This window comes from the organism of the source record quoted next, unplaced genomic scaffold, assembly GCF_019419815.1.
Source record: "Pyrus x bretschneideri cultivar Hongxiangsu unplaced genomic scaffold, Pyrus_bretschneideri_v1 Contig1, whole genome shotgun sequence".
Classification (NCBI taxonomy): Eukaryota; Viridiplantae; Streptophyta; class Magnoliopsida; order Rosales; family Rosaceae; genus Pyrus; species Pyrus x bretschneideri.
Window position 1 is genome coordinate 1,761,725 of NW_025999390.1, and position 14,384 is coordinate 1,776,108.

Consider the following 14,384-nt stretch of genomic DNA (forward strand, 5'->3'; position numbering starts at 1 on the left):
AAAGTTTTTGATCGTTTTGACACCAACGAAGATGGCAAAAATTTCCGGCCACAACCTCCACGCTTACTTCATCGGGGAAGCCATGTCCAACACCGAGGCTCAGAGCATGATCGAAGAATTCGACAAAACAGGCGACGACTTCTTGGAGTTTGAAGACTTTGTGAAGTTGATGGAGCGAGAGGGTGATGGCAATGAGGATCTAAAAAGGGCTTTGAGATGTTTGAAGTTGATACGGCCTGTGGATGCATAACGCCGAAAGGATTGCAGAACATGTTCCGTCGATTGGGAGATGCCAAATCGTACGATGAATGTGTGTCCATGATTGTGTAATTAAAGTACCAAGTTAAACTTCTTGTGCCAAACAAATATTTATATTGCCAAACTATGAATCCAAATTATAAATTCAGACATACAAAATTGTTAATTTAGATTTATAATTTTACAACATAAGCATTTTATGTTGTATTTTTACTACTATTAAGGTGCATTGAGGACCTTAATTCCTCATGTAGTTCCACTTACATGATTTTGCTTTTTCAATTTCTTTAGAATTTATACGCGGTTTTCCATGAGCCTTCCTCATTGGGGCTAAAGTTATAAGAGTGGCATCTCTAGGAAAGAAACTTGCCACGATGTCACCACAATATCTGAAGTAAAGTCAATTACATACTACCATGCATTTTGATTTTCTCATAGCAATGATTGACAGTGGTATCTCATTGCATGAAAGTCGTCCACATGTAAACTGAAAATTCTGCATATATACGTAGTGAGACAGAAAAAAGTAAAAATGAAAATCAAATTAATGAATTGATTCATGACATTACGGCCACAATAAAAAAATCATGTGATACTATTAGAACCCTACTCTACATCTTCCACAATTGCACAAAGAGAGTAACAGAACATGAGAACAACAATACAATTTCATTAACTGCCTTTTGTTCTCTTACAATGTACCATTTATAGTAATACTCAACTCTAACTGTCACCACAAGATGATGCCATCCGGCATCCTAACAGATACTGTGGAGTCACAATTCCTATGCACTTTTGGCCTTTGGGTTCTAATATGAAAGGCAGAAGCTATACCAATGTGGGAAAAAAAAAAGATTCAGAAGCACCCAATAAACTCAAGGATTCAGATTCAGTCCTCAATAAGGAAACAACCCTGTCATTCTAATATGTTCTAGGGTACTTCGAAGCCCGTATTTCTGCACTGCCTGTTGACCGGCCCTGAATCCATCTCCATATACCGGGGACATGTCTGTTTCAAGCTGGTGCAAAAAGAACCCCCCGAGCTTACTCTCAAACGGTGATTTTGTACCCTTCTTTGATGTCCTGGAAGAGGAGGAAGACGAGGTTGATGCAGCATTGCCGCCTGAGCCAGACATAAGCTCGGCCTCTAGCCACATGTGAGCTAAAACTTGACAGATACCTTCTTCGACATCTTGCCTAAGAGGTTGGTAACCTTCAATAAGTATTGAGAATCTAGTCAGTAATTTTCATTTTGATGCCATTTTTAGTTCGCAATTAGCAGAAATAGGACTAAACGAACAAATACATGGATCCATCTAAACAGCACCTTTAAGCCGCAACCATGCATGCATCATCTCGTGAGCTAGAATAGACCCAGTCAGCAACCTGTACGCAGACAGTTCTAGTCACGCAACAAATTCAGCCAGGAGTTACAATTGTGCCTCAAAACGAAATAGATAGAAACGCACCTTGGAAGACCATACAAGATTAGAATTGCAGTCACCTCACAGCGACGAGTCAGCTTGTAAGGCTCTGTTATCAATTCCGCAGCTTGGTGTCCTGCCCCAAACCGTGGCCACCTTGAAATCTGGTGGTTCCCGGATCCATACAATATAAGTTGCTAACCCACGAGAAGATACCTTACAAAAAATCAACCGCTGTAGAAAGCAAAAATAATATATTCATAAAACTCTCACCGTGCTAATAGTTTGTTCCTCAGAAAGGCAAAGCCCTCTAGTCTCAGGCATGTGATAATGGCCCTGGAAACGACAAAAAATTGATCAAAGTCGGATTTTGTCTCTAAGCTTAAAAAGAAAACCCTCAACAGAAGATGAGTAGATAACAATACGACAGGATGCAAGTGTGATGTTTGGACTGTACAAATTATTGGAGAGAATTCAAAAAATCTCCAGAGAAACTTGTACGTGGATGTTTCTGTAACATGTCAATAACATAAAACCAATGGAATGAATGATTTTCATATGCATTAGTTTTGTAATTATCAGAGACAAATGAGAAAAATGTTTTCGATTAACAATGCATGATTTGCCAATTATGACCATGGAAAACTGTCCTACTTTCGTACTTAAAGGATATGGTTTTAACCGAATGTCTTTACATTTCTTTCTCCTCCTCTTGCTTCATTTAGCGCTTGTCTTTCAACCAAGAGTAGTGGAACTTGCTGCTCCAACTTCATATTTAAACCTTCATAAAATTCTTGAATATCGAGATATAAGGGTTGGCATTCACTGGTATCCATGACTGCAGAGTCCAGACACTCTAGACAGAGCTTCCGACCATCATCAAGGGGTACATATCTTGTGTCTCGGGCCTGCATGTAACGTATAGACATCTTGTAACAAACTCTTTTGCTTTCTATTTTCTTTTTCTTTTAAAAATCGGGTCAGCCATACTTCGGGGCATAACTGCAAAAAGTAATTTATTCCGACTGACCTCCATTCGCTCACAACTGCCGCACCGAGGAGTATTATCAATTTCATGAGCAGGGCAGTATTTTTGGACCCAAAATGGATGTGCCCTATATTCAATAAGACCAGCAGGGTTTGTTGGAATCTGTCAAAAGATGTATATTATAAAAACAAAGAACAACTATCAACAAATCATATACGAGTTATTTCTCGACATTTAATATTCAACTTAAAATAAAATTCAACGAGGCATGGTTAGCAGCTGTCATGTGTCCTTCCTCTTATCACCGTCGTAACTTAAAAATCAAATCAGATCGTGATACTTACAAAGTGCTTGCAAACATCACATTTTGGGTGGTAGCTCTCCTTGTAGCAAGCTTTATGGTAAGGATCATGCCCAGATGTAGAAAACTACATAAAATGAAACATATGAAAGATAAATTGGACAACAAAAAGTTATCTTGCAAAAGAACCATTACTGAAATTAAACCTATTTTTGCACCTCATAATCAGAAATTGGTTGGTTGCATGCACGACAGCGGAAACATTCTGGATGCCAAACTGCATTCATGCAATTTAAATATCGTCCAAAACCTATCTCAGCATTGCAACCAGCACAAACCCTATGTCAAAGAATGAGAATACTCAGTGCCATAATATGGGAAATAAGCAAAGGACCAATATGGAATGTAATGTTAAGTTCCACAGAGAATTATCGGTGCATCAAGAGGAGTTTGGTGCTCAGTGTGGTTGATGTGGACAAAAGCAACTACAATTCCACCACTTACATCCTACATACTGAATAAATTGTTAACATTTCAAATTAACATGCCATCAACTCAAGTTTTTTTATTTGTCATTCCTAAACAGTGACTTCAAAATTCCATCATTGTACACAATCAGGTCCAAGCGAAAGAAATCAAAATTTACAAAGTAACAGAAGCATAGAATAGGAATTCACGGTATACAAGAGAAAGGGTAATGACTGAGAATACAAAGAAGCATTGAGAAAATGTTAGAAATGAGATGCCCTCAGACAATTACATATTGTTGTTTCAAAGACCATTCTACACCCATGAGGTAATCAATCAGTGAAGCAACGTCAAGGAAGAAATAGCACTGAAATGTGACTACAGTTGTCCATCTTATAATCATGTACCTGGAGCCCATTGGGTGGTACATGGGGATGGGATATGAACTTCCATTTCCATATCGGGGAGGAGTGATAGGTTGATATGTATTTCCATTTCCATTTCCATTTCCATGTCGGGGAGGAGGGATAGGTTGATACGTATTTCCATTTCCATTTCCATGTCGAGGAGACTCCGCATTCAGACTTTCTTGTATGACTCTGGCAAGTTGTTCATCTTCTTGCAACTGAGAATCAAAACCTATCCAAGAATATGAAATTCTTATTGATTCATACTGAATCGCTTGACAGTACAAGAACGAAAAGAATGTACGAACAGCTCTGCCACAAAATGGAAGCCATAGCTATCATCATGCAATGCACAATTCAAAATGCCACTACTAGTAAACAATAATTTCATTTCATATGTAAATGTAAACAGTCAAAGTACCACAAGAAACCGAGTAAAGATGCAATGCCTAAATGAGCACACATGAAGAAATACACACACACACACGCACAATATATATATATATATCATCGATAGGAAAGATCACTCACCAACCACATTTTTCCCTTTTTGGTGTTTTTCTAAAAGAGAGAGCGCAATAGCACGATCTATATCTTCATTCTCGTTTTCTGACCAGACCTCCTACAATGAAGTTTCCCACCACAATATGTTAAAGGAGTTCAAACATACCAAATGAGGATTAGAAAGAAACTCGTGTTCAACAAAGTGATCATTTTCCATAATATCAAGAAGGGTTAGATGTTATTACCCCTGAACAAGAAGGTTCATGGCTATCTGGATCCTCGCCATTATTGTCATGACAACGCTCCTCCGATATTTTGTGGCTCGAGCCCTTAAAAATCTTGCTAAGCCAACCCATAATGTGTAAGGTTATCTGCTCATAGTCAATCAAGTTTTTTACTGAATATGAAAACACCATCTGAGTTAATGCAATATCAACAGCGAAAAAAAAAACAGAAAAGAAAATACATGCTAAATAACAGTCACATCTGGAAACAAAATTACTGAGAATTAATAAAAATAACACCAGAATGCCAGTGCAAGTTCATGTAACCAAGCAAATCCAATCAGGTGCAAAACAATACAAAAACCGAAAATTTTGGACATAACCTGATGGCATGACCTATTTTATTTCATCACCTCAAATTCCAGAAAGTGGATTTTGCAAATCTTGCATGGACATCCCAATTCTAATAACTAATTAATCACCGATTGCATTTTTCTTCAAGAGAACAAATTTAAAAAAAAAAGTAATACTACAGAAGTAATTCACGCACCACGCATTTTAGCACCCCACAATGTTCAAGCTATGACTTCAATACGCAGAAATACAGGCGTGCCTAGTCAATTATTACTAAAACATCCATTTATGGAGGAGAGACGGTAGAGATTCTTCCATTAACTTGAAGACATACAACAATTAATCTGAGGTAAAAGGAAAAGGCAGAGAATAAAAAATAGTGGTGAAGTGAGTCACCTCCAAAAGAATCCAGAGACTTTTGCAAGAATTGTGAATGCTAACAGAGCAGAACCAGATCAGACAAGATCCCAACACGATCAAAAGCACCATTTTTTTTTTTACAGCTCACAACCAAAATTTACATAATTTAAACTCCTCCATCTCTCTCCCTCTCTCTCCTGTGTTCATGAAATATAAGCTAGTCCAGCAGGCAAAGGAACAAAGAAAATGAAAAGCTTGATCCTTGAACTCTTTAAATTCAGAGCAGAATCTGGCAGAGGAAAAATGGGAAGAAGAAAGGAGGAGAAAATTAAATATCTTTCACATGTTAAAATTAAAAGGAAAGCCCAGAAGCAATTTCAATGGAGGAGTACACGAACAGTTTTCGGAAATTCAAAGACAATATTTTGAAAGAAAAAAAAAACAAAAAAACTCCAGCGACTGACTTTTTATCCCGCCCCAAATGGGATTGACGAATTTTTCATCAAACCCAGTTGGGGAAATATATCAGAGAAAACCCTTTCGAAAGTTCTCGAGGAATCGGAAAGAAAAGGAATTAAATTTCTAATCTTTAACAAATGATATGAAAATTTGGAAGAGAAAAAGAAAGAAAGAAATGTCCTTTTGGGGGGTTTAAAGTTAAAAACCAACTACTTAAAAGAGCAGAAAAGCCGGATTTTGTGAAGACATCTGTGAGAAGGAAAAAGTGGAAGGAATCCGAAAATAGAAGCTGAATTCTATGGCTTGCTTGGATAAAAGCACTTTTGCAAACGTGACTTAACTAAAAACGCTTGGAAGTACTTTTGGTTGAAAGTGTCTGCAGAATACAAAAATAATTTTGTAAAAAGCGCTTTTATTAAGATTTTACATGATACTATTATTCTCGATTCATTATTGTTGGATGGAATTGTCAGTTGATTACGTTTATATAGACAAAAAGAGTAGTAATGTTTGCAGCATTCATTGAATCTAATCTATATAGGTTTTTATAACATGATTTTATTTTAATTTGTACAAAGTCGTTATAATGATTTTACTTTCATTGAATCTCTTTGACAATGATACCTGTTTATTGCTCATGGATTTGTTGTACGACATAGTATGATTTTGATCATTTTATTTTATTTTTTTGTTTTGACAAGCAACGATATAGTGGTATTTCATCGAACTTTACAAACAATTCCAAGGGTAGCCAATTGGCACTAGTAAAAAAAACACTTTGCGCGACGTAGGTACTTTCGTCGCGCAAAGTAAAAAATCGTTGCCTAAGGGTTTGCGCGACGCAACCTTCGTCGCGCGTTAATCGTCGCGCAAAGTCTGAGACGCTAGGGTTTGAGCGACGGCCACGGGGGCGTGCGTCGCGCAAAGTTGTTTTGCGCGACGGCACTTTGCGCGTCGCGCAAAGTGGGTTTGCGCGACCAACGCTGTGCGTCACGCAAACCAACTTTGCGCGACCACGGACTGCGTCGCGCAAACCCACTTTGCACTACCCACTTTGTGCGTCACGCAAACCCACTTTGCGTGACTCACGGAGTGCGTCGCGCAAACCCACTTTGCACTACCCACTTTGTGCGTCACGCAAACCCACTTTGCGTTACTAACGGGGTGCGTCGCGCAAACTACTTTGCGTGACTAACGGTGTGCGTCGCGCAAACTACTTTGCGTGACTAACGGTGTGCGTCGCGCAAACCAACTTTGCACTACCCACTTTGTGCGTCACGCAAACCCACTTTGCGTTACTAACGGGGTGCGTCGCGCAAACTACTTTGCGTGACTAACGGTGTGCGTCGCGCAAACCCACTTTGCACTACCCACTTTGTGCGTCACGCAAACTTACTTTGCGTGACCAACGGAGTGCGTCGCGCAAACCACTTTGCGTGACTAACGATGTGCGTCGTGCAAAGTGATTGGTCGTGCAAAGTGGGGAGTAGTTTTGGTCAAACTTTTTTTTTTTTTTTTTTTAATTTTTGATAAATATTGTAATTAAATTCGAAAGAATAATTAATTAACCAAGCAAAAGTATTTAATTATAAAATATATGAAAATGTACATACAAGATCCGAACAAAAAAGAAAAAACTAAAAGTGAACTAGGTTTAATACATCAAGCTACTAGGTATCAGCAGGGCGAGGTGGCTCTGAGGTCGAAGGTGGACCAAGATGAAGTGCTGGTAGTGAGATTTGAAGGCCGGACATCTGTATGGCTTGTACAAGGTCTCTCCACGCCCCGGCATATGACTTCATCTCCTCGCCCTGGGCCCTCAGCTGCTCCTTCATCTGCTCACCCTGGGCCTTTAGGGTTGTCACTTCCTCCTTCAATGCATCTACCTCTGCGTTTGATATGGAAGAAGAGGCACCCGTTTCACGAATCTGTGCTTTCCCCATACACCGAACAACCTTGCCACGACGACGACCTAAGTTCTGATCCAGGACATCAGTCATGATCTGAAAACCTACATCCTCAGGTATCGTGACGTCCTCGATCGGGGTCTCCGGGGGAAGCTGCGATGTTGCTTCTTGGAGAACAGAAGTGCTCTTTTCCACCATAGTAGCCTATAATAATAAAGAAAAAACATATAATGTTTAATAACAAAATATAAATAATATTTGAATGATTCATACATATAAGAATAATAATAATTACATATACTTACATGAAACTGCTCAGTAATCTCCTGACCAGGTCGAACGTAAACGTCCTTAAACATGTCGATTGCTGGGAACTTAGAACCCTCCTGAAGAAAAAAAACAATAAGAAAATTTTATTAATCAATAATAATAATAAATTGTATAAAATTTCAAAGTTAATATACTTTTACCTGACGTCGTGTCTGAAGCCTATACGAAAAGGGTTTCGAACCGGAATGGTGGAGAAGTGTCTTTGACTCACGAGCTTTTTGGCCAGCAACAGATTTCTTCTGTTAAACACACAGGTCTACATGTTAGTGCAACTATTTGAAATAAATTAATAAAAAAAGCTTAAAAATTACTAAAACAATAATAAATTATTATTAAAATATTATGTACATACCACAAATTTTGGGTCAGTAAAATGTTTGCAGAGCCACTCCCAATCATCTGGTCGGTCCTTTAACTCGCTTGGAACATGTAGGCGAGCAATCTCTGGATCATCCCATCGCTTAAAAAACGTGTGAAAAGTGCTCTTCCAATTTTTGTACCGGTTTGCTAAGGTCTCCTCTAAGTAGTTCATGACCTCAAGGGATATGTCCTCAAGATCATAAATGACCTACGAATATGAAAAACAATAAAATAATAGTAAGAAATTTAATAATATTAAGATAATATATGTTGGTTTTTAATATTTGTAAACAAAATTAAAAAAATGATAAAGGCTAAAAATTAATATACTAACCGACAACTTGTGTCGCACCATTCTCTTCGTCTCCTCGGGAATTTCTGCCCAAGACTCCCACTGAAAAGGACAATTGTCTCGAATAACAACACCACAGCTACTAGCAATGAAGCTATGTTGCTGTGAGGTAGCTGCTCCACGATGTTGCGCGTCATACACAATCTTGATCTTGGAGGCGGCCTGTCGTGCGGTCTGTGACTGCTTCAGCATTCGACTAGGCCCTCTGGTGTTTTTTTTAGCTGGCCAAAAATACTTAAATGGTGAAATCCCAAAGCTTAAATTTGTAAAAAAAATTCGACACAACCTTCCGTAATAGTATAGCATTTTCCAAAACCTTAAAATAATAAAATAACATTAATTCATAACCAGCAATAGATTTTCACAATCCAGTAAATTTTCACCATCATAAAAATAATAGTTTTAAAATGAAAAAAAAATACAGCGTAGTGAGAATTAGAAAAAACTACCTGGATGGGAGGCCTCGCACTCGACTCTGGATTCCGAAGAAGTGTGATCAGAAGGTTCCGGCTCACGGCGCCGCCGATGAGGCCGCCGTGCACTGAGCTGCTCAACTGACACTGATGACGTCGATGATACGGGCACCTGGGACGCCGTAGGAGTGGCCTCAGCAAAGGGTGTAGGCTCGCTAATCAATGGAGCACTCACGGCTGGAGCCGTAGATGCTGATAATGCAGGAGGTGCATTGGTCACACTCCGACGACGAGTAATCAACTGCGACATCTATACACTTATTCAACCATAAAAATATAACATTAGAAACTAATCCTACAACATTTTTCTTAAATGCAACAGATAATGTTGTGGGTTTCATGACAAGGTAAATGCAACAAAAAAACTCACATCAAGCTTTCAAGAAGGATTATAACCCTGGAGCATCAATATTTCTCTTACAGTTTTCAACCTTATCATATTTCTCAAATGCAATTGTGATCCTAGAAAAGGAAAATGCGATTGTAACTATACAATGTATTAACTAAGCAAAAATTAAAACTCTCTGGCTGTAAATAGAAAGTGGCTATAGTCCTCTTACTGAATAATTAAAATGCTGACCATCAAACCTTGATTTCTAAAGGAAAATCAATGCAAATTTAGAAACTGATTATAGTCGTCAAGATTAGTTGCTATACACAAACTGGTACATTCCTCTTATTATATACCAAGAATTTCTCTTACTTATTCCCCAACACACATTCGAAACAGTAATTCAAGTTTAATTTGAAAATAAGTAATCCAATACCCTAGTTATTAAATTCAAAAATAGCTAGACAAATTCATTAAACGTCATCACTGGGTTACTAATCAGAGAATTGCTTCCTCTTTTCTTCTAAACCGAAAAAATGATGAGCTCTCCTTTTTACTCTCTTTCTTTTCCAAAAGCAACACTTTCCTTTCTCTCTACAACTCTCCCTATAAACCAAAAAGAAAGAGCTCTCACGGGTGGTGAAGGGAACCAAACTTTTCCCTTTTACTTTTCCCTTTTTTCTTCCCCAAGACTTTAGCCGAAAACAAACTCCAACAGAAAAATATAAATAATCAAGAAACTCCAGCTAGCAGCAAGCACAATTGCAAACATGCCAAACAAGACTATGTAACCTAAAGAAGCAATAAATTTGATATCCAATCAGGAACTTTCAATCAACACAACCACCACCCCAGAAGCAAAACCAAGCAAAGGCAAGAATATGCACAAAACAGAAAGCAAAAATTAAAACTCTCTGGCTGTAAATAGAAAGTGGCTATAGTCCTCTTACTGAATAATTAAAATGCTGACCATCAAACCTTGATTTCTAAAGGAAAATCAATGCAAATTTAGAAACTGATTATAGTCGTCAAGATTAGTTGCTATACACAAACTGGTACATTCCTCTTATTATATACCAAGAATTTCTCTTACTTATTCCCCAACACACATTCGAAACAGTAATTCAAGTTTAATTTGAAAATAAGTAATCCAATACCCTAGTTATTAAATTCAAAAATAGCTAGACAAATTCATTAAACGTCATCACTGGGTTACTAATCAGAGAATTGCTTCCTCTTTTCTTCTAAACCGAAAAAATGATGAGCTCTCCTTTTTACTCTCTTTCTTTTCCAAAAGCAACACTTTCCTTTCTCTCTACAACTCTCCCTATAAACCGAAAAGAAAGAGCTCTCACGGGTGGTGAAGGGAACCAAACTTTTCCCTTTTACTTTGCCCTTTTACTTTTCCCTTTTTTCTTCCCCAAGAAAGTTGTTCCAACTTTCTTTCTTTAGCCGAAAACAAACTCCAACAGAAAAATATAAATAATCAAGAAACTCCAGCTAGCAGCAAGCACAATTGCAAACATGCCAAACAAGACTATGTAACCTAAAGAAGCAATAAATTTGATATCCAATCAGGAACTTTCAATCAACACAACCACCACCCGAGAAGCAAAACCAAGCAATTTATCAGTACTTACAAACTACACTCCGCCAGTACACCCTCTTATCATCAGACCGCTGTGCAGCTCCAGAGACCTCCCCAGCTACCGTGGCAACAGAGCAGTTCTATCTCAATCCCTTGCGATTCTACCACCCTGCACCCCAGAGCACCAGCATACTCCTCATCTTGCATAACCAGGGTTCTACGGCAAGCCAGAAAACTTTAATTTCTTTGATACCTAATAATTTAGCACAAACAAGTTAATAAAAATCCATGGAGGAATAATCCAACTTAATCAAAGTTGTTGAGGCATTTCGTCAAACAGGTTAGGGACAACAATTTAGCACAAACAAGTCCATGGAGGAATATACAATATACTCTATCTTCCAAGTGCTAAATTGCATAAACCCTAAATTAATTCCAAAATTTACCTGATTTGGGGGAGAACCGATGAACAGTGAGATCGAAAAAGAAATCAGCGATGTGGGAGGAAGTGAGGGATGAGAGGTGAGCCACTTGTCTGCGAGACTGAGAGAGAGAGTGAGTTCGAGGAGGGTCTGAGATTTGAGGGATGAGAGGTGAGGATGGTTTGAGATTTGAGGGTGAAAGGTTTGAGGTGAGCGTTCAAACTTGGACAAACTGAGGATGAAAAATGAGCATCCAAACTTAAAAGGGAAATAAAATTAAAAATTTGAAGAAAAAAAAAACGCGCCTTTTTTTTACTATTGCACCGCCAAAATTATCACAACTGGCGCGACGTACGTATACAATTTGACGTCACGCAAAGTGGTTTTGCGCGACGATCACATTAAGGCGTCGCGCAAAGTTTTTTTTTTTTTTTTAATTATTAAAAAAATTACTGAAAATGTGATTTTCTTCCTTTGAAATTCAAATTTTTTTTTACATAAACCCCACTATAATATATTTTTCTAACAAATGTGGTTTGATGTTATACGTATACAAGATGGAATTCATTAATTGATAAATGTGGTTGAATGTGGAATTCATTGATAAAATCATAACCAACTCTACACATGGGTTTGTATGAAAACAGCTCCATATAGAAAAACGTGACAATTAATTGTATGAAGCAAACTATGAACGGCTTCTTTGGCAGGGTTCCAAGAAAGTGCCTGCAAATTAACAATGTCCTCATTCGGATATTGCTATTTTTTGCCCAAGAAAATCATGAGAAATCGCTATCATCCACGAGTTAGACAGACATCATGGAGATTTGATACAAATATTGGTTAATTAAGCAAGATATTTAGGGTGCGTTTGTTTCACCTTTTTAGGAATGATTGGCATAAGTAGGAGCATAATACTATGTTTGGTGAGTCCTCGGACTAAAATATATAAGTGGGATTCACCTTGACTACGAGGCCTTCCGGGGAAAATGAAAATGTTAAGAAAAGTTGAAAATGAAACAAAAAAGTGAGAAAATTAGGGAAAGATGTTGGAGGGAAAAGTGAAAATGATAAGAAAAAATTAAAAAGGAAACAAAAAAGAGAGGAAAAAATAAAAATTAATAGAAGTGGTGAGAATTTTTTTTTTTATTTTTTTTAAAGTTATTAACTTTTTATCAAACACATGACTGTCATGACATATCTCACTATTTTTGTAAATGACACACGTGACACGTGATGTATGTACTATTCCATGTACTAGTCAATTATAATTTATACGTACAAAATAAATAGATTTAAATCTACTTAATAAATATATATATACACACACACACACACGGAACTTGATTGATGGCATACGAATTCTCCAAAACTAATTTCAACGATCCAAACCGTCAAAATTGTTTGTATATGCTTGGAGATCACATCAGCAAAAAATCAAAAAAAAAAATTATTCAGAGATCAAGTAACGGGACAAAGCTTTTCAACGGTTATAAACGAAAAATCACGATTTAACGGTTATTTTAACTCCGATTTTGATGATTTTTTATAACTACACTCCTTGACCCTATATGAATACAATGAACGAATTCGATCTTCAATTTAAAATATTTACACAAGTGGATACCACAAAATCTTATGTTATACTTAATGAAAGTATAAAATAAACTCTAAGTGTTAGTCAATCTATCGTTTTACGAATTCTCCAAAACTAATTTCAACGATCCAAACCGTCAAAATTGTTTGTATATGCTTGGAGATCACATCAGCAAAAAATCACAAAAAAAAAACATTCAGAGATCAAGTAACGGGACAAAGCTTTTCAACGGTTATAAACGAAAAATCACGATTTAACGGTTATTTTAACTCCGATTTTGATGATTTTTTATAACTACACTCCTTGACCCTATATGAATACAATGAACGAATTCGATCTTCAATTTAAAATATTTACACAAGTGGATACCACAAAATCTTATGTTATACTTAATGAAAGTATAAAATAAACTCTAAGTGTTAGTCAATCTATCGTTTTACGAATTCTCCAAAACTAATTTCAACGATCCAAACCGTCAAAATTGTTTGTATATGCTTGGAGATCACATCAGCAAAAAATCACAAAAAAAAAACATTCAGAGATCAAGTAACGGGACAAAGCTTTTCAACGGTTATAAACGAAAAATCACGATTTAACGGTTATTTTAACTCCGATTTTGATGATTTTTTATAACTACACTCCTTGACCCTATATGAATACAATGAACGAATTCGATCTTCAATTTAAAATATTTACACAAGTGGATACCACAAAATCTTATGTTATACTTAATGAAAGTATAAAATAAACTCTAAGTGTTAGTCAATCTATCGTTTTACGAATTCTCCAAAACTAATTTCAATGATCCAAACCGTCAAAAATGTTTGTATATGCTTGGAGATCACATCAGCAAAAAATCACAAAAAAAAAAACATTCAGATATCAAGTAACGGGACAAAGCTTTTCAACGGTTATAAACGAAAAATCACGATTTAACGGTTATTTTAACTCCGATTTTGATGATTTTTTATAACTACACTCCTTGACCCTATATGAATACAATTAATGAATTCGATCTTCAATTTAAAATATTTACACAAGTGGATACCATAAAATCTTATAAACGAAAAAACACGTTTGAAGCTATTCTTTCTTACTTAAATTCGAGTAAATGGTTGCACAAGTACGCTGAGGACACTACTCATTATATTGAATCATTGCGACTTGACTTTCGAGTTTGGATACCCCCACCGTCCTCCAAAGAAAAGATTGCTACTTTTTTACTTTGACAACCAAAGATTGCAACTTGACAATCCAATGATACCAAAGTTGCAAAC

The 14,384-nt window shown here is 36.9% G+C and overlaps 2 protein-coding genes across 4 annotated transcripts; both read right to left on the reverse strand.

Annotated features, from left to right (window-relative positions):
• Positions 1–908: 908 nt before the first annotated feature.
• LOC103954222 (protein DA1-like) lies at positions 909–6,166 on the reverse strand. Of its 2 annotated transcripts, none has more exons than XM_009366029.3 (12): positions 5,325–6,166; positions 4,596–4,721; positions 4,378–4,468; positions 3,847–4,078; positions 3,190–3,310; positions 3,015–3,098; positions 2,713–2,832; positions 2,378–2,590; positions 1,956–2,018; positions 1,728–1,846; positions 1,586–1,644; positions 909–1,471 (listed from the first exon to the last, which is right to left on the reverse strand). In XM_009366029.3, the coding sequence occupies exons 1-12, from the start codon at positions 5,415–5,417 to the stop codon at positions 1,155–1,157; spliced, it is 1,638 nt and encodes a 545-aa protein (XP_009364304.2). In that variant the 5' UTR covers positions 5,418–6,166; the 3' UTR covers positions 909–1,154. The 2 variants fall into 2 exon arrangements, with proteins under 2 accessions (XP_009364304.2, XP_009364310.2); XM_009366035.2 differs by having other exon boundaries at positions 4,596–4,747.
• Positions 6,167–7,311: 1,145 nt separating this feature from the next.
• On the reverse strand, positions 7,312–11,850 carry LOC125474527. 2 transcript variants are annotated; one of them, XM_048578423.1, is made up of 8 exons: positions 11,535–11,850; positions 11,141–11,341; positions 9,146–9,419; positions 8,679–8,917; positions 8,337–8,552; positions 8,125–8,223; positions 7,960–8,040; positions 7,312–7,858 (listed from the first exon to the last, which is right to left on the reverse strand). In XM_048578423.1, exons 3-8 carry the CDS (start codon positions 9,417–9,419, stop codon positions 7,418–7,420), a joined length of 1,350 nt encoding a protein of 449 aa, XP_048434380.1. In that variant the 5' UTR covers positions 11,141–11,341; positions 11,535–11,850; the 3' UTR covers positions 7,312–7,417. The 2 variants fall into 2 exon arrangements, with proteins under 2 accessions (XP_048434380.1, XP_048434374.1); XM_048578417.1 differs by having other exon boundaries at positions 9,146–9,426; positions 11,535–11,848.
• Between the last annotated feature and the right edge of the window lie 2,534 nt (positions 11,851–14,384).

Bases quoted from the DNA above. Each gene is read 5' to 3' on its own strand.
- LOC103954222 (XM_009366029.3), bottom strand. From the start codon at position 5,417: ATGGTGCTTTTGATCGTGTTGGGATCTTGTCTGATCTGGTTCTGCTCT. The intron at 4,722-5,324 runs GTGACTCACTTC...GACTATGAGCAG, and splicing joins GTCTCTGGATTCTTTTGGAG to ATAACCTTACACATTATGGG. The intron at 1,472-1,585 runs GTGCTGTTTAGA...TACTTATTGAAG, and splicing joins TGCATGGTTGCGGCTTAAAG to GTTACCAACCTCTTAGGCAA.
- LOC125474527 (XM_048578423.1), bottom strand. From the start codon at position 9,419: ATGTCGCAGTTGATTACTCGTCGTCGGAGTGTGACCAATGCACCTCCT. The intron at 8,553-8,678 runs GTTAGTATATTA...TCATATTCGTAG, and splicing joins TGGTGCGACACAAGTTGTCG to GTCATTTATGATCTTGAGGA. The intron at 8,224-8,336 runs GTATGTACATAA...TGTGTTTAACAG, and splicing joins TTACTGACCCAAAATTTGTG to AAGAAATCTGTTGCTGGCCA.